Consider the following 25,389-nt stretch of genomic DNA (forward strand, 5'->3'; position numbering starts at 1 on the left):
GTTCTAGTCATAAATTTAAGTGGAACCGCACCGAATCGAACCGTTAATATATTTCGGTTCCGGTTCCAATTTAGGGGTGGAACCGCACCGAACCGCACCGTGCCCACCCCTAATGGATATACCTGATCCAATGTTTGACTTATCAGGGCAATTGAACACAACTCATCTAGATGTTCCAGACTTTATTGTGGAAAGGGGAAATGAAGTATACCGGTCCGATTGAATCATTGATGTACTTTTATTATGCTGAACTTGTAGTATTTCAGATTAAATAAAAGTGGCATGTAAATTTCTTGTTATAACTTGCTTTTAACTCTGATTCTCTTACTCAGAGAGCATGGATAAAAACTATGGTTATTCTCAGAACATGAGAAATGGCGGAGATATTTGTCTTGCAGATAGTGCAACCACACATACAATACTTCGTGATCGGAAGTATTTCTCAAGCTTAATACTTACAAGAGTAGGGGTAACAACAATATCAGAACCTTTACATGTAATTGAAGGTTCAGGGAAAGCCCAGATTATATTACCAAATGGAACAATATTGTCCATACAGAATGCATTGTATGCTACTCGATCTACTCGAAATTTGTTGAGTTTCAAAGACATACGTTTAAATGGATACCACATTGAAACAAAAAGTGCAGAAAATGTGGAGTATCTATGCATTACCTCTAATGATACCCAGAAGCGTATATTGGAGAAGTTGCGTGGTATGTCGAGTGGATTGTATTATACATACATAAGGACAATTGAATCACATACTGTCATGAACCAGAAGTTCATTGATTCAAAAGTTTACATGCTTTGGCATGACCGTCTGGGTCATCCAGGATCTACCATAATGCGTAGGATCATTACTAACTCTAATGGACATCCATTAATGAGCAAACACATTGTTGTCTCAAATGATAACCCTTGCAAAACTTGTTCTCAAGGGAAGTTGGTAATTAGACTATCTCAACTAAAGGTTGATACTGAATCCCCATCATTTCTGCAAAGAATTCAAGGGGATATTTGTGGGCCTATTCAACCATCATGTGGACCATTTCGATATTTTATGGTTTTGGTTGATGCATCTACCTAATGGTCACATGTTTGTCTCTTGTCTACTCAAAATGTAGCCTTTGCGAGACTTCTTGCTCAGATAATTAAGTTACGAGCACAGTTCTCAGATTATCCCATTAAGTCAATCCGACTTGATAATACTGGTGAATTTACGTCTCAAACCTTTGATGATTATTGCATGACATTGGGCATTGATGTTGAACACCCTGTTCCTCATGTCCATACTCAAAATGGTTTAACAGAAGCATTGATCAAGCGACTTCAGTTAATAGCTTGCACTCTGCTTATGAAAGCCAAGTTACCAATCTCTGCATGGGGACATGTCATCTTACATGCTGCATCATTGGTTCGATTGAAACCTATAGCCAACCATCAATATTCTTCAGTATAACTCGTGTTTGGTCATCAACCAAACATTTCCCATTTACGAGTTTTTGGTTGTGCTGTTTATGTGCCTATTACACCACCACAACACACCAAAATGGGACCTCAGCGTAGACTGGGAATTTATGTAGGTTTTGATTCACCATTTATCATTAGATATTTGGAACCCTTAACAGGTGATATGTTTACAGCTTGTTTTGCTGATTGTCACTTTGATGAGACAATTTTCCCGTCGTTAGGGGGAGAAAATACCGTTCCAGAAGAACGAAAAGAGCTGACATGGGTTGTTCCCACCTTGTCTCATTTTGATCCTCGCAGCATTCAATGTGAAAATGAAGTGAGAATGATCGTTCATCTTCAAAGCATTGCCAATCAAATGCCAGATGCATTTAATGATGCTATGAAAGTGACAAAATCACATATACCAGCTGCAAATGCACCTGCAAGAATTGATGTCCCTGTTGGACAAAATAAAGTGGCATCGAATGATTCATCTGGTGCACACCTGAAGCGTGGTAGACCCCAAGGTTCAAAAGATTTAGCCCCTCAAAAGAGAAAGTCGAGGGCACAACTGAATTCAAATGAAATCATTCAGGAAGAGAAAATGAATGATACATCCACAATTCATGATTCTGGACTTCTAGAAAAAGAAAATGTCCTTGATGAGACATATGTCCCTGAAGAGACAGAAGTACATGAAAGCAAAGAAATCTCTATAAACTATGCATGTACAAATGAATTGTGGGATCGGAATGAAATAATCATCGATGATATGTTTGCATTCGTAGTAGCCACTGAAATCATCTTAAGTGATGATATTGAGCCCCGCTCTGTTGATGAATGCAAATAGAGACAGAATTGGCCTAAATGGAAAGATGCAATCCAAGCTGAATTAAATTCCTTGGAAAGGCGGAATGTTTTTGGACCAGTATTCCAAACCCTGCCTAGTGTAAACCCCGTGGGTTACAAATGGGTATTCACAAGGAAACGCAATGAGAAAAACGAGATCGCAAGATACAAAGCACGACTCATTGCACAAGGCTTTTCTCAAAGACCTGGAATTGATTATGAGGAGACATACTCTCCTGTAATGGACGCAATTACGTTCCGTTACTTAATAAGTTTAGTGGTTTCAGAAAGGCTTGACATGCGACTTATGGATGTCATCATTGCGTATCTATATGGAAAATTAGATACTGACATCTATATGAAAGTCCCAGAAGGACTTAAGTTGCCTAAAACAAGTAACAAACCACGAGGTATGCTCTCGATCAAATTAAGGCGATCATTGTATGGTCTGAAACAATCTGGACGAATGTGGTATAATCATCTCAGTGAGTATTTGATCAAAGAAGGGTATATCAACAATGTTATTTGCCCTTGTGTGTTCATTAAGAAATCCAATTATGGATTCGCTATAATGGCAGTATATGTTGATGATATGAATCTAGTTGGAACTCCTGAAGAGCTCAATAAAACTGCTGAATATCTGAAAAGTGAATTGGAAATGAAAGATCTTGGGAAAACAAAATATTGTCTCGGCCTGCAGATCGAGCATTGTGCTAGTGGAATTTTGGTCCACCAATCAGCTTACATTGAAAAAATTATGAAGCAATTTGGTATGGACAAGGCTTATCCACTCAACACGCCAATGGTCGTTCGTTTTTTGGACATTAAGAAAGATCCATTCCGTCCAAAAGAAGATGATGAACTGGTCCTTGGTCCAGAAGTACTATATCTGAGTGCAGTAGGTGCTTTGTTGTATTTAGCACAATGTACTAGACCAGATATAGCTTTTTCAGTTAACTTGTTAGCAAGGTATAGCTCTGCTCCAACAATTCGCCATTGGAAGGGTATCAAACATGTATTGCGATACCTTCGTGGGACAACAGACATGGGTCTCTTCTACTCAAAGAACTCCACAAATGATTAGGTCCTTGTTGGATATGCAGATGCTGGTTTCCTCTCTGATCCGCATAAAGCCCGCTCACAAATTGGATATGTGTTTAAGAATGGAGATACAGCAATCTCATGGCGCTCAACCAAGCAAACATTAGTTGCTACATCTTCAAATCATTCAGAAATACTTGCTTTACATGAAGCAAGTCGTGAATGTTCTTGGTTAAGATCAATGATCCATCATATTCGGAATTCATGTGGTCTAGCTTCGAAGACAGACAACCCAACTGTTATCCATGAAGATAATGCAGCCTGTGTTGCCCAAATGAAGGAATGATTCATCAAGGGCGATAAGACTAAACACATATCTCCAAAGTTTTTCAGTGCACATGAGCTTCAGAAGGCTAAAGTTATTGAAGTTAGACAAATCCGTTCAAATGAAAATCTGGCAGACTTCTTCACCAAATCTCTACCAAAGTGTACGTTTCAGAAGTTAGTGCAAAGCATCGGATTACGTCGACTTACCAAACAGCTAAATTTGGGGAATGCGAAATCAGGGGGAGATACATATCAAGGGGAGCATCCATGATACATGCTTGTTGTACTCTTTTTCCTTCGATTAGGATTTTTCCCACTGGGTTTTTCCTATCAAGGTTTTAACGAGGCAACATAAGCATACTTGACACTATATCAACAATCCAGGAAAAGTTGTACTCTTTTTCCTTCGCTATGGTTTTTCCCACTGGGTTTTTCCAAGCAAGGTTTTAACGAGGCAACTGATGTTGATATGTGGGCATCCAAGGGGGAGTGTTGAAAATGCTGATGGGTAGTGAATGCCCACAGTATTTTGGTGGAGTTTTTCAATGCCCTCACAGATCGACTTTTAACATTTGCATTATGTATGAATAAACATATACATTGTCAATTCCCATGACAATTTGAAAACTGACTATGGGAATTCAGGATGTCATTTGTCAAAAAGTGAGTTGTAAATTTCAAATGTAGTAATACGAGTTGCTCTATAAATAGAGCACTCGACTGCAATCAAAACATATACAAGAAAATATAAGAAGAAAAGAACGAGAGAAAAATATCAGTAACATCATCTATTCCTCTGCCTTTTATTTGTTATCCTCTTGTGCTATATTTTTAGTGTGACATTTAACATCTACCTTGCACCTACCATTAAAAAGGTTATCTATCTAACTTTGACCTATTCATAACAATATATATATATATATATGTATATATAATGTATATGTATATAATGTATATGTATATACCAAGTAAATTTCAAATTTTGTGGTCAACAATCGACCTTCAAATCTCCTCTTTTTAGAAGGAAGTTGGTTCACAGAGGAAAGCATAATAAAACACTGATTGTAATGGGTAATTTTTTTTTAGCTTAAATGTTTGTGTGCAATGAACTATGTTAGTAAGTTGAGTCTTAAATGTTAAAATTGGTTGTGCTAAATAAATTATCATGTTGGAGATGACATTCAAAGCGCAAGTCCAAGCAATGATCGTTGTTCTAACATATGTAAGTTATAATATTTAAGTTTAGGATGGTAACTTTGACCTGGAAAATATAGATGCATTAGGAGAAATGTATTATTTACGCACTTACTTACTGTGTTGCGTGGAATGCCTTAATGTGCTTAGAATTACATGAACTTTTAAGAGCAAGTTTTTATGGTTGTTGGATATTTTGTAGCGAAGTTTCAGCTCCATTGGCACTCGAGAGGATGTGAACACTCAAGTTTAAATCTTCTTATCAACTAGCTCTTGATCTAGTGACTCTTTTCAATATTTAAAGAGATTCTAAATTTTAGGCTTCCAGCTCCCTCCTCAATTAATCAAAAAGTTAAGATCTCCCTCCCTCCCTCTAAATCACAAACAAATTAATGATAACATAAAAAATATGGTTTCAGCCTTCAGGTACGATGCTCCTAGCTGAAATGCTAAGAAAAGTTTTGAAATGGGTACCAATCTTGTCCATAACTTGAGTAATTTGTCGGGATGATGTGACAAATTCAATTGTCAAAGAGCTTTGGCCCGATGCTTCTTCCCCCAAAAAATGCTCCCTATGCCTAACATAATATACAAATGATTGTTCTACGTTCTGTTATTTGTTAAAACAAAACGTGATAAACTAATTTACATAGCATTCACAATGTATTTCTTTCCATTCCGTTCCTCTGGATTTAAACAATATTTTGCTTGTAATACAATGGTATATTTACATCAAGGAGTGAAGAATTTAGGTTAAAATACAATGGTATATTTACATCAAGGAGTGAAGAATTTAGGTTAAGCTGCATAATGAGTTTTCTTTAGTATCAAATTTGATATGCATGAAAGTTAAACCTAAGAACTTTCAGTTATAAATGAAAAAGAATATTACGAGATTGTAGTACTAAGTGACACATTCAATTATCCTTAATGCACATATATTTATGTACAGTTTTGAATAAGTTACCATTACAACGACGATCTAAATAAATCTCAACACACATATAGTCATAGTGTACATATGCAGTGATTTACCAGTGAAAATAGTGTCCATAGTGATACCCTGGTTCTAAGGAAACCTCCTACTCGACCACTACAAATCAAGTAACCAATGTTTGTGGGACAAACCATGTTGTGGGGCTATCTTTGCCTGATTGTATGTCTGTAGAACATGATTGAGTGAGTAGTATATGCTAATTAATTGCATTATAATAACAATAGCATAATCTCACTCGCAATTTTATAATTTTTATGTTTAGTTAGAAAGTCATCCAGAAAATAAAAAGAAAATTAGAAAGGAAAAGAAAATGTCTCGTCCATACAAAGAGATGGATTTTCCCTAAAGTCAAACCATATTTTTTGTTTACAGCTGTTAGTTTGAATAAAAATCCACTATTTTTTTTTTTTTTGAGAAAAAAATCCACTAATTATATATGAGCTTTGTTGAATTAATGGAATGAGCATCCTTTCCAGATCCTTTTTGTGAGGATTTTGAGGATCTTTCAATCACGTCTGTTGGTTGTATATTGTACGATCAGTTTTCGTCAGCTACTATTTATATTCAATTTTAAATAAAAAATTTACAATGATTTCTGACCGCACAATATACAATAAACAGACATGATTAGAGGATCCCAAAAATCCTTACAAAGAAGATCTAAAGAGGATCCTGATTCGAATTAATCTCTATGTGTTATAAATTTTGATTAATTAATCTACTTCTCAATGCACTTTTTCATTGGGATCAGTCGTATGCAAGGTCAGATTTTTATGTTAACGGCCAAAAAGATTTATATATTGCAGGCAACTTTTAGGAATTAATTATTTTAGTGAAGAATAATACTAACCTTTGAATTAAATTAATTGTGATTAGTTGTTATTCAGTATTGTAAGTGAGAAGTTTTAGATTTGAATATCGTGGATAGCGAATTCGATTCCAAATTATGATGCCCATTGTGTAGCTTAGCCAAACTCCCCCTCTTGATAATGTAAAATATATCATTGTACTAAAAAATATTAATTATCATTAATAGATACTATATGTAATATTTTGTATTTGTTATGTGTGTGTTTCTCCTCCTCGGTATATTTATTTGTGCTAATCCTTCTGGAGCTTAAGAATCATACAAGAAATACAATTAAGTATATGGATCTAGTCCATGTCTAACCCTATTTCTAATTTACATGTCACACTTTTTTTAATTTTTTTATTATGGATAGAATTTAGAAGGAATAGATATATTATATCTAATATTCTTATACTTTTTTCCAAAAATTTAGAACCAATATTGGCCAAGTTCAGTAGAAATTTGAATCAATAATATAGGTCCTCCCTTTTAAAATTAATTTTTCAGATAGACCATATAAAGTCAGACCTGTTGACCTATCTTATTTCTAATCCTTATTTCGCCACAAGTGCTTGAACATGTTTACCTAACAGAAACGGGAAAAGAAATAAACCGAAAAGCTTGAAAATAGGAGAAGTAAGGAAAGTGAATCTAAACCACTAGTCCTCCTAGTCGATCCGATATCTTAATTTTTGTATTTATTTACGGATTTTAAGAGAAATTTATACTTTTTTTATTCTTTACGTGTAAGTAAATGCATGTAGAAGTTAAGAAGTGAAATGATTCCCTTACCATATTTTAGTAAACCTATAAAACTTAATAATCGAAATGATTTCAATTCTGTCAATTAGTACTACAGTATAGTGGTATTTGTGGTGCAAAAAATACTCCCAAAAATCCTGCAGGCAACACATGATTTTTTAGCCAACAATGATTGCTCTTATTAAACGAGCACGGCGTCCCATGCTCACCTCAACATAGCGGACTAGACTGCTCAGAGCTCCACTACACGAAAAGTCAAAGGTATTTAATGATAGAATTATCCCTAAATTAATCCTGTCATAAATAGGTTTGACTAAAAAAAATCCTATCATAAATACATTTTTAATTGAAGACGAACTCTGTCAAGTAAGTAATCTCAATCACATTTATTATGGGATAATTACCTTTATTTCCACTATATTATTTACACAATATCTTGGGAATATTCTCACCAAATCAACCCTAAATGCCCAGCCACCTCCTCTATAAATACCCTATTTCTCCACCAAAAGTGAGAGAGCTTTTCTATACACATAAAACCCTAGGAGCACTCATCATAGGCGTGTGAGGCTTTTAGGTTTGATTCTCGCCAAAGGCGAATTTGAACACTTACTGTAGATAATATCGTTTGTTAAAAGAAATTGATTTCAATTCCTATTCTTTACAAGTAAACACACCCTAAAACGTATATGGACTATACTAACAACAAGTTAAGTTACTATCATCTTGACCAGAATGGCAAGGGACGAGACTATGATATGTCGGGTTTTGGTCATCAGCACCATCCCATCCTCAATTATGACAACAGTCCATTAGGGCAATAATATAAGTCATGCAATGACCAAAAGGCATTTGAAAGGGTACATGATATGAACCAAAGCCTTACAAATTTTAAAACGAATCAAGGACTAAGGTCCATATATTACGTGGAGTGTAGGGTTTCCAATACTAAAGTGAGATGGTCCCATTTCACAAATGGTAAAAAGCATACTATGTATATGAAACATGTGACCTCATGTGATTTAGATAGCGACATTGTTATCGGTTGCCTTGTCATGCAAATCCCTTTTGTAATATTTAGCAAACAAGTTGTCGCTAGTATTACAATGTAATGGTACTATTCTTTATTTGTAGGGATTTTTTATAGTACTTCGAAATATTTGACTTTTAACCGTTAGATCTTTAGTCAAAAACATAAAAATCAAGATTTAACAGTGAAAAAGTCTGGAGTATTCTATACTACGATATAATTGTTGGTATTTATAAGTGTATGATTTTAGATTCAACTCTCAAGACTGACGAATTTAATCCTTAAATGGTTGATTCATTATGTGGCCTGACTAATTCATTGTGTAGCTCAATGTGAATTGTAAAAATAACCAGCAAGAAAGCTTTAGAAAAAAGCTAAGCCCAAAAAGGAAGTGAAAGCAAAGAAATGTTTTTGGGGTGCCCCTGCCTCCATCCCCACCCATGGCAAGGGATTTGCAGCATTTCGGGCGGAAGTCGAGGCTTTGAATGTGTTTAAGAGAAAATCATAGTTTTAGTTTAGGTGAAGCAACTTAATAAAAAGTCATTGTTTGGCAATTATTCTGGACAGTTTGCTAATGGAGATGTCATTATTCTTGGTGGTCCAGCTAAGCACGCCATATTAGGCACCGTTTTAGTTGTACTTTTGGTACTTTGCCATACGAACATTTGATAGAAGTAAAATGGATTTGTATTGTGATGGGTAGAGATTTTAAGGTTCTTTGAGTCTTAAAAATAGAAGTTCGAGCATAGGTACGGAATTGGAACTCAATGCATGTCATGCGTTTATTTTTGTTTTTCTCATCATGTGATTGAAAAACTTCTATACGTGCATTGTATGTCAACTGTCTTTTTTCTCTCGTCATTTGACAATAATAAAGAGAAACTCCTATTGTACATGTTTCATGTTGCCTCTCTCTCTCTCATTGTTTATGTGGCATGCCACAAAACACAAATATATTCTTTCGATAATGGTAAACAATGCATTATGACGATAAATGACAGAATCTAGACTCACTTGTAAAGTACCTTACTAAGAAGTACCATTGTTTAAGAGAGATTACTTTTAATGAGAGTAAGATTGCATTGTTGAAGTAACTTTATAATGTTATTCAACAATTCGAACAATTTGTATTTAAAAGCTTAGTAATGAAGCATCATTGCATAAAATCTATAAAACTAAAAATTGTTTGACCATTTATTATTCTTGCGAAAATCTCAAAATTTATCGAATTGTTGTGTTCGTCTAAAATTATGTGCCCATACTTAGATGATAAAATCATTTTAATTTCGCATGGGGTCTAAGCAAATAGATTGCTCAGCTCTTCAAATTGCATTAAGCGTTAGGCCTGCACGCAAAATCGATAGTTTCTCAGTTACTAGATCACATAAACACTGTTTTTTTTTTTTTTTTTTGTCAATGATCACATATAAAGATTACATTTACTTATCAATATAAAAAGATTACATTAATAGAAGAAAGCAAGAGTAATATAGCATTCCAAATCTAAGAAGAAATATAGTCTCCTAAGAGAGAAATTTTGTGACAGCCCGTCCTGAATGGGTATATTATTTTATCCTCGAGAGTAAGGAAATGACTTAATTGCCCTTGAACGTTGAGATGTGTTGTGTGTGATATGTTTTTGGTTGTGGTCCAATTCCTAACTTTCCTATACTTTTGGAACTACTTAGGACTTAGGTTTTATTTTCTTTTATTTTTGGTTGGTGACCCACTAGGACCACACACACACACATACCCAAACCTCTCCGTTGACCATCTCTCTCTCCTTCTCTCGAATTTCATCCGTTGTCCATACAAGTTGTACGGTCACTCTTCAAACTAGCTTTATCTTACATGGATCGACGTGGAGGAGGTTGCTTTTGTGTTCTTTGTGAGCTCAGGAGCTCATCCATACCCTTAGTTCGACGTGAAAGCTCGTAAAACCCGAAAACTAGAGAACCCAGTTTTGGGTTACTGTTCATGCAGTCATGATTGTGGACTTTTCTTCGAGTTTTAAGGTTCTAGGGAGTTTTAGGACGTCTTCACGAAGCTTAAGGAAGAAAGTTGGAGTGTTTTGGATGTCGGGAAGCTTAGTTTTGGAGAGTTGCAGTGGTGGCCAGATTATCATGGGTTTTTCCAGCAAGATCCTGTTAGATTTAAGTCCTAAAAGTGGTAAGGTTTTGTTCTACTCATTGTAAGCTTTATTTTGGTACAAATTTCATGGATTTTGGTTAAGAAATGAGAAAGATATGAAGTTTTAAAGTTTTTCCAGAAACCGGCGAAAATTCAAGTTTTAGACGGCGGTGACCAGCGAGGCTCGTCAGAGAAAGAGACGAATATTCCATCAGAGTTGACCGAATATTCTAATGGCGTCAGGTAACATCGTTAACTTCTGTTAAGGTTTTAACGGAATATTCCTAACTGCCGTTAACTGTTCCGTTAGGGTTGGCCGCGCATGAGGGCACGTCTGGCGGTGCCTTGGCCAGCCTGTGGGTGGTCGGAAAATTTTTCTAAAAATATAGGGATGTTCGTGGTGTTGAGTAGATCATGTTGGTATATTCAAACACCCCATTTGAGCAATGTATGAGAAGTTATTAGCTAGTTTCGTTTATGTGCTTTAAGTTGTTTCGCATATAGGTGAGACCTATCCTCAAGACAAGGGTAGTCAATCGAGGCTTGGGGGCTACGACCATTCCACATACCAGTGAGTGGGCTTTTGGTTTTCTGTATATACCTATATACTTGAGATTTTTCCCAGAAAATCGATTTAAATGAAATTGTGTTTAGAAATGCCATGCATATTGATTTATACGTAGATCATTGAATTAATATAGTATGCATAAATGTGATTTGACGTTGTGAACGCTCAGGTAAGTACCAGGTGAGTTGTAGATTGTTTATGTAAGTTGATGATTATGTGAGATGTGTTAGTGCTCCTGCCATAGTGAGGGCATAGTCCTTCACGTGATGTTCACCTCCCGCACCATATGCTCACCTTGGATCCAAGTTAGGTGCACAGTCCTGTAGTACAGACCACTATAGATGGTTCTGACTCGTAGGTGAGCCGCGATTATTCGTACAGTCTTCACGTGATCGTAGCACTTAAGCATATTTATTTACACCTAGTCCTGTCATACAAACCACTTTAGATGGTTCCGACTAGTGTGCAGGTATATTTGTTGAGATATGGATTTAAGCCATACAGGTCACGTTAGGTGATTCTGGCTGACATATCATTTTGCATTGATTTATATCACTTAGCTTGCATACTTTTATGTTGAGATATCTGACATGGCATATATATATGAGGATTTTGCTATTTAAGCATGGTTGTGGTATAGTTATGTATTCTATTTTCTGGGAAATTATACAGGTTTTACGACGAGGGGTCTTTGATAATTGAAATGGTTTTAAAAAGTTTTGTTTTTGCCCACTCACACTTTCTATTTTGCGCCCCTCCAGGTTTTAGTTAGGAGTGCTTTTTGGTGGCTTGCGAGGAATCCACGGCAACTCTGACAGGTTATCACCATTGTATGGTCATCTTTGGGTGTTGTATAATTAGTATTCGTCCTGCTGGACTGCACTTAGGCTACTTATGCTCTGGTTGTGAATTCACACTTAGTTTCGTTTTGCACTTATTCTTATCTAGTGCTCTAATTAGTTTGGTTTTTTTAGTTATTCGCATTTCTTATATTAATATTGCTTGTGCACTGTGCACATGGCTACGTCACCCTCACGTGATAGCCAGCAAGCCTTGATTTCGATCGGGGTGTGTCAGTTTGGTATTAGAGCGTAGGTTTAGCAGTCTTGCATATTTTGTGAATATTCTAATTATTTTGGTGTCTTTTGTCAGAACTATGCCGCCTCGTAGAGAGCCACGTCGTCTAGCTGAGCCTAGTTTCCCCGATATAGCTCAGTTAGGGGAAGCTATAACCAATGCGATTCAGTCTTCGCTTCGCCCTCCTCAGAGGACTCCCTTGGAGACTATGTATAACTTGAAGTTGGATAAGTTTGAGGGTAATGAAGGACATGAAGGAGCAGAGCAGTGGCTCGATCATCTGAAAAGACTTTCTAAGTGATGTAAAGTCAAGGGAATCTTCATCCTGAAAGGTGGGTCAAGATGACTAAATGGTTCTTAGGTAAAGAACCAACATCTTGGTGGAGACATGAGGCTTATCAGTTGACCCCAGCGGAAATTGCTGATGAAAGAGATGATAAAGGTAAAGGTCAATCGTCTCAAGGACCTTGCAAGACTCAGAACTTTAAACGAAGTGAAGCTAGTTCCAGTTCTTCCAGCGGGGGTTTTAGTGCCACTGGTCAGAGAAGAGGTGGTAGATTTTCTAGAGGTCCTAGATTCCAGAGACAGGGGGTGTTAGTAGAGGAAGTGCTCCGTTGTGCCGCAGATGGAATAACAGACATTTTAGCGAGTGCAGGAGGCAGCAGTGGATGTTTTACTTGTGGTAAAATGGGGCATATAACTATAAATTTTCCTCAGAATTAGCAGAGGCCTCAACAGCCTTCCTTGCCACCACCAGCACCGATCTAGCAAGTTCCATAGTTTGGTAGTTGTGGTCAGATGGGTCGTGGTGGTGCTTACCATTATCAGGGTGACGCTGCTTCTTATGCTTTAGAGCAGTATCAGTATTCCTAGGATCCTTATTATCAGAGTGGGTATCCTCAGTATTCTGGAGGTTATACGCCGTATCTTTCCATTCCAACCGGTGGATCTCAGTGGTACCAGGGAGGATAGCCCTAGCAAGTAGGGATTGCTTTTAGTAGTGCAAGATCTTCGAGGCAACCTGGTCAGCCAAGTCAAGGCCATGGTGTGCAGGGGCGAAATAATCAAGCTAGTAGAGGTCGTGGGGGACGACAACAAGCCTAGGGATATATTAACAATTTCTCTCTGCAGTATGCTCAGAATCATCCGGACTTGATCATGGGTACGTTAAACATTCTTGGTCACTTTGCTAGAGTTTTAATTGATTGTGGTGCTACACATTCTGTCATTTCTCATACCTTTGTTCAAGTGACGCCAACTCATCCTACACCTCTAAGGTATGATTTAGAGTTTGCTATGCCTAAAGGGGAGAGATGTTATGTTGATTGTGTTTATCCAGGATGTATAGTGATGGTAGAGGATATAATTATGCCAGCTAACCTTATCCCGTTAGATATTGTTGATTTTGATGTGATTTTGGGCATAGATTGGTTACATTATAATCTAGCCAATATAGATTGCTACAGGAAAAAAGTTACTTTTGTGGGTGAGCAGAGTGGGGTGAGGCATGGTGTTATTTCTGCCATAAGAGCTAAAACGTTGTTAGAGAAAGGTTGTCAGGGATATTTAGCTCATGTGGTGTTAAATGATGTTGCTCCTAGTAGTGTGAATGATGTAAAAGTAGTTAGGCATTTTCTTGATGTATTCCCTGATGATTTACCTGGATTGCTGCCAGACCGAGATGTGGAGTTCACTATTGGTATGTTTCCAGGTACAGACCCTATATCTTTAACTCCTTATCGAATGACTCCTGCTGAATTGACGGAATTGAAGATTCAGTTGCAGGAATTAGTTGATAAAGGTTTTATTTGGCCTAGTACTTCACCCTGGGGAGTTCCAGTGTTATTTGTGAGGAAGAAAGACGAGACTTTGAGGCTATGCATTGATTATAAGCAATTGAATCGGGTAACAATTAAAAATCGTTATCCATTGCCACGTATAGATGATTTATTTGATCAGCTTCGAGGCGCCTGCGTATTTTCTAAGATTGATTTGAGGTTTGGTTACTATCAGTTGAAGATTAAAAGTAAGGATGTTCCTAAGACGGCTTTCAGAACTCGATATGGTCATTATGAGTTTCTTGTGATGCCATTCGGATTAACTAATGCACCTGCAGCTTTTATGGATTTGATGAATCCAGTATTCCAGCCATATTTAGATATGTTTGTCATTGTCTTTATTGACGATATTCTGGTATACTCTAAGTCTAAATCAGAGCATGTTCGACATTTCACTTTGGTGTTGAAGAGATTGAGGGAACACCAATTTTGGTTGAGTCAAGTGGCATTTTTGGGACATGTTGTATCCGCCCAAGGTATTTTGGTGAACCCTCAAAAGGTAGCAGCCGTTGAGAATTGGGAGCAGCCACAAACCATCACGGAGGTACGGAGCTTCCTTGGTCTAGCAGGTTATTATCGACAGTTTGTTAAATATTTTTTAGTTATTGCATTACCACTAACGAGATTGACAAGGAAAGATGTTAAATTTGAGTGAGACGATAATTGTGAGCAGAGCTTTCAGCAGTTGAAGTATTGTCTCACTCATGCACCTGTTTTGGCGCTCCCAGATGATAGTGGTAATTTTGAGATCTACAGTGACGCTTCCTTGAATGGTCTGGGTTGTGTGTTGATGCAGCATGGTAGGGTGATTGCTTATGCTTCACGACAATTAAAGCCTCATGAGATGAATTACCCTACTCATGATCTGGAATTAGCAGCCATTATCTTTGCTTTGAAGATTTGGAGACATTATCTTTATGGTGAAAAATGTAAGATTTATACGGATCATAAAAGTGTCCAATATCTTTTTACTCAGAGGGATCTTAATCTTCGGCAGCAAAGGTGGATTGAGTTGCTAAGTGATTATGATTGCACGATTGAGTATCACCTTGGTCATGCAAATGTGGTGGCTATGCACTTAGTAGGAAGACTCCAGTTAGACTTAATGCTTTTGTATGCTTGTCATATTCCTCTTCTTGCTAATTTGAGGTCCATTGGAGTGAAGTTAGGGGTGGAAGCTCGAGAAGAAGCTTTACTTGCTAATTGGAAGTTAGACCAATTTTAATTGATCGTGTGCTCGAGGCTCAGATGAATGATGAAGAAATCCAGGAGTTAATTGAAACAAGAAGTCAAGGAAAAAAGGAAGATCTCAGAGTTCGGTAGACTGATGACATGCTTATGCGTCAAGCCCACAGTTACAATCGGCCCCAGCCTGGTATCTCAAATCCAAACAATTTTATATTAAAACGTTGAATTAACTTCGTTCTTAAAACGTTGAAACCAACTAAACTAGTAGACTAGTAGCATGGTCTTTCTCTTTGAGAGAAATCCGATCATATATTAATAGAAAGGATTACAGTCGAATAGGAGAAAACTTAGTTCGTGCTATTGCCTTAAATAATGGTATTCTTTATGTTGTTGATTCCGCTTCTCGCCTCCTAATCTTGTAATTTGTTCGACTAAGAATGTTTGATTTACTTAAGCTTTTGATCCGACACGTGTTGACGTTGGTAAAACTTGATGCAACTGTTTACTCATTAATTGTAAGCCCCACCCAGAAACTGAATTTTTCTTTAAAATACATTGAATATTTTGGATAAGAAATGCAAATGTACGGACACAGGAAAGAAAGAAAAACAATGACAGACAGTCAGACAGTCACTGAAGCAATAAATATTAAAAAACTAAACTCGAAAGTGAAAATATTATATAAATTAATAGAGAGTGACAGAGAGTCAAAGGGACTTGCAACCTTTTGGAAAAGGCGAAAAAAAAAGGAAAAAAAAAGGAAAAAAAAAGGAGAGAGTAAAAGAGAAAGAGGAGAGAGAGTAGAGAGAGGGGGGAATGGATGAATGAAACGGGGAGGCATCCGAGTCCTATTTCTCATGATATGACATGAACACACCAAGTGCTCCTCTCTCTTCACTTCCCCACTTTCTTCTTCAACACCCAACAAACCATCCATCTCTCTCTAGGGTTTTCACTCTCCCACATCACCATTGCCTCCACTGCACTTCTCCTGCTGGTGCGTGTCTCTCTCTCTTTCTCTCTCTTGAATCGAACTCTGATTTGCTTTGCGTTACTTAAATTTGGGATTTTTTGATGTGCTTCTGTCACTATCTCTCATTGTCTAATTTGGTTGATTTGCTTCGTTTGGCCGTTTAATTATTGTTTAATTTTAGTTTGTTGGTTGATCGAATTTATGCTTTTGTTTGGCAAGAAATTGTGGGTGGAAAGTGTTTTTACTTTTTGTCATTGGGTAAATTTGGTGTTAAATTTATTGGATCGTAAAGTAGGATTCGTTTTCCTCTTCTGGTTGAGCTTGGAGTTGGAGTTTTCGGAATTGGTGAGTTGAGTTCTGGGGTTTGCTCATCTGATTGATTGATTGGAGTGTCAATGTGAGAAAATAGTAAATTTCGGACAACGGTTTAGCTGTTTTTTTTATTCTTGTTGCTTTTAAGCAGATTTAAGAGCTTGTTTGGTTGGTTACAAGTTACAACTGGAAAATGTAGCAAATATCGTGCTTGGTAGGCATATTGTAAAGATGTTTCTTTTTTCCCTAGAATATTGTGCTGAAGTCACTTGTAGGAACTCTTCATTTGTTTTATACTTCTGAAAACAGAAAAAGGCAAGTTTATGAATTGTTCACATGATACTTCACACATTTGTATTGAGTCTTGTTTCCAGAACATTGTGCCAAAGCCACTCGTCGGAACTCTTTATTTGTTTTCTTAATCTAGTGATCCTTCTGAAAATAGAAGGCAAGTTTATGAATTGTTCACATGATACTTTGCACGTGCTTGTATTGACTAGTTTTATTTCAAGAACCAATGCCGAAGCCACTTGTAGGAACTATTTATTTGTTTTCCTAATCTACTGATCCTGCTAAAGACAAAAAGGTTGCAAGTTTATGATCTGTTCATGTGATACTTCGGTCGTGCTTGTATTGACTAGTTTTATTTCAAGAACATTGTGTCGAAGCCACTTGTAGGAACTTTTTATGTGCTTTCTTAATCTAGTGATCCTTCTGAAAACATAAAAGGGCAAGTTTATGTATTGTACATGTGATACTTCACACGGGCTTGTATGGACTAGTTTTATTTCCAGGACATTGTGTTGAAGTCACTTCGTAGGAACTCTTTATTTGCTTTCCTAAAGATCCTTGAAAACAAAAAAGGGCAAGTTTATGAATTGTTCATGTGTGTCACGTGCTTGTATTGACTAGTTTTATGTCAAGAACATTGTGCCAAAGCCACTTGTAGGTACTTTTTATTTGTTTTCTTAATTTGGTGATCCTTCTGAAAACAACAAAGGGGAAGTTTATCAATTGTACATGTGATACTTAGCACATGCTTGTTTTGAGTAGTTTTTAAGTACTACATTGGCGGCATAATCAGGGATCTTGGGTACATAACTGGGCCCTAATCTATGAACCCAGATGTTAGTTAAATGTCTGGTTACGTAACCAGCGGTTCTGAATCTTTTGCTGCAAATTTTACAGAGTTCGGAATTAGTTGGGTCATATCCAAAGGCTGTGTCGCTTTTATGCCAGAGAAGCATAAATTATCAGGAAATGGAAAGAAACCGAAGACTTTATGGGGATGTATAGTTTTGGCTATCTTGGGTCCATAACCGGGCCCTAATCTATGAACCTAGATGTTAGTTAAATATCTGGTTACATTACCAGTGGTTCTGACTCTGTGGCTGCAACTTTTACAGAGTTTGGAATTAGTTGGGTCATATCCAAAGGCTGCGTTGCATTTATGCCAAGGAAGCATAAATTATCAGGAAATGGAAAGAAAGCGGAGACTTTATGGGGATGTATAGTTTTGGCTGCGTTATTGGTAATCTGGACAGAAAGGAATTGGGTGATTTTGAGGATTTTGTGAAAGGAATTGGGTGATTTTGAGGATTTTGTAAGTAGCAGCAGAGGGGAGTTATGTGAGAAAGTTCGTTTTGGGTCATCATTATGGGCTCGGTTTTGTCAGATTTGAACGATTTATCCTTCTCAGTTATTTGGCTCGACTAGAAAGCTGCTATCAATTACCTTTATGAGTTGTCATAGCCTCTTCTTTTTAGGAGGCTTTCATTTTTGCTTCGCTGACATCTTGTCACCTGTGTAATTTTATTGTCATTAGAATTAAAATGTCATTTCTTTCGCATGTTTGTGATTTTCTAATTTCTGACATCTTTTGAATGAGAACTTGGCATTGGAAACAAAATGCTGTGCATTTTAGTTTTATAATTGGTTAAAACAGATACTTATTGAGGATACAATTTCAGATATAATTGGTTAATTGACCGGTCTTTGGTTTTTGTCAATGCAGGAAGCCTGCATTCCTCAATGCGGTAATCAATCGTGCATTGGAACGGATAATGTTTTATGAGACTCTTGTTTGCTGAATTTTGTTTGCTTTAGTGATTGGGAGATAAAATGCACATATAATACACTGGTTAAGTGGTTTGACGTTAGTTGAGCGATACAAATGGAGTTTGCAAGGTCATGGTTTAAAAGATTCAAGTCCAAGGAGAAGGTGAAGTCGTCAAAGAACAAGGGCGCTACAGGACATGGGAAAGAGGTATCAAAAACCCCAACAACGGAAGAAGTGCCTTCAAATGTAACCAAGCAGAGGGTTGCAGCTGCAAAGCAGTATATAGAGGATCATTACAAGAAGCAGATGAAAAGTTTGCAGGAGAGGAAGGAGCGGTATGTGTTTAAATAATTCTCTTTATAGTGGTGGTGTTAGACAGGGTAAACTGTCTGACACCACTTGCTAAACTACTTGATGCTTCTCTTGATTGTCGTGCCTGATTGTTGAGTTTTTCTCCTTTTTTATGACTTGGAGTAATGGTTGATCATACTTTTAATTTAATACAGACGTAATATACTAGAAAAGAAGTTGGCTGATGCTGATGTGTCTGAGGAAGAGCAAAACAACTTGCTAAAGTACTTGGAGAAGAAAGAAACAGAATATATGCGTATTCAGAGGCATAAAATGGGTGCTGATGATTTTGAACCACTGACAATGATAGGAAAGGGTGCATTTGGAGAGGTATATCTTTTCTTTTTAATAATGTAGTACACTATCAATTTTGTTCTGAAGTATCCACACACCACGACACGTCTGTTTTGTATGCGTATTATATTTGACCATTTGAAGAGTTTGCAGTCAATATAGGTCATGACTGAAAATTAAGTTCTGTATGTATATGTTTTAAGGGTATTCTTGTAGTGATAGTCAGGACTTGGGAGAATAAACTTTTAGAGCATCTCCAAAGTAGTTGTCAAAATGTCCAAATTAGCTTTAACAGTCATAAAAGGCAGCAACAAAATTTTCCAACTGAGAAGCCAAATCTGATGTGGCATGACATCGAATAGCAGCCCACACCCTTGTTGTCAAATTTGATAGCAACGTCCAATATTTTTAATTCATTATTAAACACTTTTCCATGTCGCCTATCCACCTTCTTTCAAAGCAAACTGAAAAAGACAAAAAATAAAAAAATAAAAAAGATATCTTCTTCATCATTTTTAATTCCTTTCACCTGGAATTCCAAAACCTTCAAACTTCTTCGTCTCTAACCACTTGCAGAGTCCCCCCCAAAACCCTTCTCATTGCCCTTTCTCCCTCTTCGTCGTCGTCTTTTCTCTCTGCACCTCTGCTCGATCACTTACAGTGTTGGCCGGTCAAGCTCGTCTCCACCGTCAAGATGGGATTTGGGGGCCTTCGAAGAGGTGGGGTGGGGTTTGGAATATTGGTAAGGGTTGGGGTTTGGGTCAACAGGGAAGAAGAAGTGGAAGGGGCTGGGATTTGGGTCAAGATGGGATTTGGGGGCCTTGAAAGAGGTGGGTGGGATTTCTCTTCGATCTTGATCCACACAACCACAAAAGTTTAATTTCTGCAACACAAGATTGAAACAACAAGGAATTGTGATTTAGGGTTTCACAATTGTAAAAGTTAATTTTGATAAATAGGAAAAAATGAATGCCAAATCATTCATTATTTATTTATATTTTTTGCTGAAATTGTAGAAGTTATTTATATTTTTGTAAAATATAAATATAAAATAAAATTATAAAAAGAAAATAATGTAATAAAATAATAGTTCAATTTGACGTATGGGGTGGAGACTAAAATTTTAGAAGATGTCATATTGCCACATAGGCTATCAAAATTAAATTTTATGTTTAAAATTTGAAATCTCCTTTGGAGATGCTCTTAGGCTCTAGTTGCATTATGGTTATGGTTTTGGAAGTGGCATCTATGGATGGATTAGGTCTCACATGTCATCTCAACTTTGGATTAGCAGCAAACCACATCACGATACCTAGAGTTGGTTCTCATGTGTCGTATTAGCTCTAGTTAGCATCCACATGCATAGATTGCATTGCAACTTGGTGGATCTTCTGACTGTTTTTGGGATATATAACTCATCTTGAGAAATAAAAGTGGCCTTAATGCATTATGTATGGCTTACAACATCTGACCTATTCCTTTGTCTGATACAGGTTAGAATCTGTAGGGAGAAGGCAACTGGTCACGTATATGCAATGAAGAAGCTTAAGAAATCAGAGATGCTTCGGAGAGGCCAGGTATACATTCTCTCATACCTTTTTTTTTAATCTAATTTAATTTTTCTTCGCTGGGCTTAGTACAATAGATGTTTTTTCTGTTTAGGTGGAACATGTGAAAGCTGAGAGGAATCTACTTGCTGAGGTTGACAGTAATTGTATCGTCAAGCTCTATTGTTCGTTCCAGGATGAAGAGTACTTGTATCTAATTATGGAATATCTTCCTGGTGGGGATATGATGACTTTATTGATGCGCAAGGATACATTGACAGAAGATGAAGCTAGATTTTATATTGGGGAAACCGTCCTAGCTATTGAGTCCATTCATAAACATAATTACATCCATAGGTACATTGATGTTAGTTTGATTATCTGATTGTACAGTTGTACATGATATATACATATGTAGATGCCCTATTATCTAATTCTTATGTCTTATCATGATGAATGATCCTTTCCTTTTTAATGTGTTACAGAGATATTAAGCCTGACAATTTGCTGCTGGATAGAAATGGTCACATGAAATTATCAGATTTTGGATTATGCAAACCATTAGACTGTAGTATACTTCAAGAAAAGGATTTTTCTGTTGGAAAAAATCTTAGCGGGGCTCTTCAAAGTGATGGACGGCCTGCACCACCAAAGCGTACACAACAGGAGCAACTGCAGCATTGGCAGAGAAACCGGAGGATGCTTGTAAGTTCTAATATCGTGTTCTTGATATGGTTATCATTACTATAGTACTGACATTGTTAATACAAATTCAGCATGCTCTTGGTTATTGGTAACCTATGCCATTATCGTAAATGTTTAAACTCTAGAGTTTATCATTTCAATTTACAACTTATGATATTGATACTTAATCGTAGTGCATCCTTAGGTCTTAGTTACACCTGAGCTGGTCTAACTCAAATGGCATTCCTTCATTTTCTCATCAATATACAGAAATATCTATATAAGTATCATATACCTAGAGATATCTCGAGTTCATTCTTTGTGATGTCATTGTGTTCAGAATTTTCATACCATTTTTCATGTTGTAGGCTTATTCTACAGTTGGAACCCCTGACTATATTGCCCCAGAAGTTTTGCTGAAGAAAGGATATGGAATGGAATGTGATTGGTCAGTGTATAAGACTTGGCTATCTTTTTCAACTTTGTATTTCTTGTTGTACATTCAGCTGAGATATTGTTAATACTGTCCCAGGTGGTCCCTTGGGGCTATTATGTACGAAATGCTTGTGGGATATCCACCCTTTTATTCAGATGACCCCATGTCAACTTGTAGAAAGGTAATATCAAGAGTACTAGTTTTTATTTTTCATTTGATATGTCAGCAATACCATGCTATGCCTTTAGGGGATATGTGTCATAGACATGGCACTGATAGGATGTAATTTTGTTATCATGATCCTCATAGATATATCATTATATGGAACTTTCTTTCGGGTAATGGTTAGTTTTGATTCTGATTAAGTTTACTTGAATAACAAGAAAATAACAAACATTGAACAAATTCTAAAGACCTTGTCTGTGGGTAGCATAGTCTTTGATACTACTCTTGTAGCAAAATTATCTTAACTTTTATGAGGTCTACTTTTTTTATTTTTCCTTGTTCGTTGAGGTCCCTGAAATATGGTGCTTTTGTCAAGGTTTAGTGCTAAGTATTTTCTGGGGCATGTGTAAGTTATTCCCACAGAAATGTTTGAAAATTGTGTCACACAATGAAAGGGTACTTTCAATGTAATGTATGACTAGTATATCAAGGGAAATGTTTCTCCCATTTTGGTTACGTTGCCCATCCTTTTAGAAGTGTATGGAGGTTACATGTTTACTGATTACTGTATACAGGCTTAGGATAAGTGAGGTCATTGTTATGATTTGAGAAGTTCCTGGAGTAACAGATTTGCATTGGTGCTGTGTAGAGGATGGGATCCTGTATTTGATCTCATTTCGTCACATTTGGCTGTAGAGACGTTGGTAGTTATTCAGTCACCTGGTCCATTACCTCCATACATGAAGCTGTCTTTATTCATTGTCTTCTGATCCTTATAGAGTCTCTTCATATGTATGTATTAATTATTACTTTGTTCTCTTTTTTCCTTCAATTTATCTCATAATTGCCATCTTGCTACAGCTTTGTGACTTGTAATAAAAATTTCAATCCTTGTCGGTTTATCAAAAAGGAAAAAAATGGGTTTTTTTTGGGTCTATGGCTAATTAATTCTTTTTCTTGCTTTTATTCACACGTTGAATCTCAATTTATTCTTGTTTGTTTTGGCATTTATGGTTGAAAAGTACCTCGTTTCTCGTTTATCCAGATAGTTAATTGGAGAACTCATCTGAAATTTCCTGAAGAAGCCAAACTCTCTCCAGAAGCCAAGGATCTCATTAGTAAACTCTTATGTAATGTTGACCAGAGGCTTGGAACAAAAGGGGCAGATGAAATAAAGGTGTTGTGTGGTGTGTTCTATTCTAGCTTCTCTAATCTAATGTTGCAATTGGAATAGTAATTGGTAGAATGAACTAGTTGGTCTTGTTATTTCCAGGCTCACTCCTGGTTTAAAGGAATTGAATGGGACAAATTGTATCAAATGAAGGCTGCATTTATCCCCGAGGTCAATGATGAGTTAGATACCCAAAATTTTGAGAAGTTTGAGGAGGTAGATATTTAGTTTCTTGTATGTTTGTGTATGTATGCATAACGGTATTAGCCTTTCTCGGGGCATGTTTTTCCTAATCCTTTTTATCCCTTTACCCTTATTTGCTGGTGGTAGGGAGACAACCAGATTGAAACTTCAACGAGAGCTGGTCCATGGAGAAAGGTTGGTACTATTAGTTTCAGTTGTATGAGTTTTGAAGTTAGAGCTCTGCTCATGTAGTATTTATGTTGGTGTCTCACATAAAGCTTCAGCTGCGTGGGCATTTTGTTTGCTAATGTTTTTGTTGCTGTTGTCAAATGTAGATGCTATCTTCCAAAGATGTCAACTTTGTGGGTTACACATACAAGAACTTCGAAATTGTAAATGATGACCAATTGCCTGGGATTGGTATTGTCTTCCATCCTTTATAGCTTGTTATCTATGGACTCCTTTGATATGGTTTTTCTTAATTGTATGCGTTAATATCTGCAGCTGAGTTAAAGAAAAAGAGCACAAAACCTAAGCGGCCTTCCATCAAGTCCCTTTTTGGTAAGATTTTTTAATATGCTTTCTTGTTCATATGAAATAGCATCCACCCTCATTTAGTGGTGGTTAGTAGTCAGTGAGCATTGCCCAGTGAAGCTTCAGGTTAATCTGACAGAAAGTTTGAAATCCACATGTTAAACGTAAAATACATGTGCATTTATTCACATTCTCGGTTTCTAGTCCACCATCCAAAATACCACCTAGGTGTTTTTTTTCTCACAGAAACAGACACAAAGAAGATTATAGGCTTTTTAGCTGTTCAAAACCGTTACTTTCCCACATTACTTTGATCGCTGAATATACTGGAACAACCTCCTTTTCTGGATCCATTTCTTTTGTTATATGACTTATTACATATGATTTGTGTTTCTAATTGTCTGAAGAAATGTCAGCTCCTCAATTAATTTTCTCTTCCATAATCTCCAGAACACAACAGAATTGATTGATTTGGTCTCTTTACAGATGATGAGTCCGCAACGGTGGCCAATCAACCTGTTCAAGGAAGCTTTATGAAACTCCTTCCTCCCCAATTAGAAGTCCCTGAGAAACAAAGAGAGTGAATCCGGGCGAAGGACACAGTTTATCTCATAACTTTCAGCTGCTGTAGAGATCCAACCAAACAGAATATTTTCCGGTGATTAATTTATCTGTAGATCCGTAGATGAGGGGCAAAGGCCTCGGAAACAAATGGTTTTTGTTACATATTTTCTGCAAAGTATATATTCTTTGGAAATGGTTGTGTATTCTTTATTTGTACCCCCTTTTTTGTCAAGATTAAAAAATCCGTGTACAATTGTTCCACATTTGTTCATGTATTTTACTTGTGTTGATGATTGTCATACTAATGCTATATATAAAGAAAGAGTAATTTGAAACCTTTTATTGATAGGCTTTCGGCCCGAAATTTGTTACTTCTCGTCTAAAATCGAAGTTTAGAAATCAACTATGTCAATAAACGGGATGAAGTTGAACCTTTTTTTCTTTATATTTTTGTTTACTGCTGGCTTCATGTCTTAAACGTCCTACATGCGTCAAGGTGGACTCTGTTGTGCATTCTGCATTGCCCTCAAGAAACTTGTACGTTTTAGTCCTTTAATAAAAGGACAATAATAAAAACCTCACCAGCTAAAACCTGAACAAATGTTTTAGGATGAAAATCACACGTTCATCGTTGTTTACGACTCTTTTATAAAGGACTTTGATGACATGATTATATTGTTATTGTACATCTTGTGCCAATGATTTAACGTTATATGTTAAATTTTCTCTACGTTGCGTTTTATCATTAGCACAAAATGTCAAAATGTAATGTACTTGTGCTATGTTGCTTTGTCCATAAAGACGCTAAAA

The 25,389-nt window shown here is 36.7% G+C and overlaps 1 protein-coding gene across 1 annotated transcript; it reads left to right on the forward strand.

The window, feature by feature from the left end:
• Positions 1-16,088: 16,088 nt before the first annotated feature.
• On the forward strand, positions 16,089-24,842 carry LOC103965636 (serine/threonine-protein kinase tricornered). Its single transcript, XM_009378706.3, has 14 exons — positions 16,089-16,303; positions 18,606-18,985; positions 19,157-19,331; positions 20,789-20,872; positions 20,958-21,199; positions 21,328-21,547; positions 21,895-21,974; positions 22,059-22,143; positions 23,173-23,304; positions 23,401-23,514; positions 23,629-23,676; positions 23,817-23,901; positions 23,986-24,042; positions 24,502-24,842. The coding sequence occupies exons 2-14, from the start codon at positions 18,765-18,767 to the stop codon at positions 24,597-24,599; spliced, it is 1,641 nt and encodes a 546-aa protein (XP_009376981.2). The 5' UTR covers positions 16,089-16,303; positions 18,606-18,764; the 3' UTR covers positions 24,600-24,842.
• The last annotated feature ends 547 nt before the right edge of the window (positions 24,843-25,389 follow it).

Source organism: the organism of the source record quoted next, unplaced genomic scaffold (assembly GCF_019419815.1).
Source record: "Pyrus x bretschneideri cultivar Hongxiangsu unplaced genomic scaffold, Pyrus_bretschneideri_v1 Contig73, whole genome shotgun sequence".
Lineage (NCBI taxonomy): Eukaryota > Viridiplantae > Streptophyta > Magnoliopsida > Rosales > Rosaceae > Pyrus > Pyrus x bretschneideri.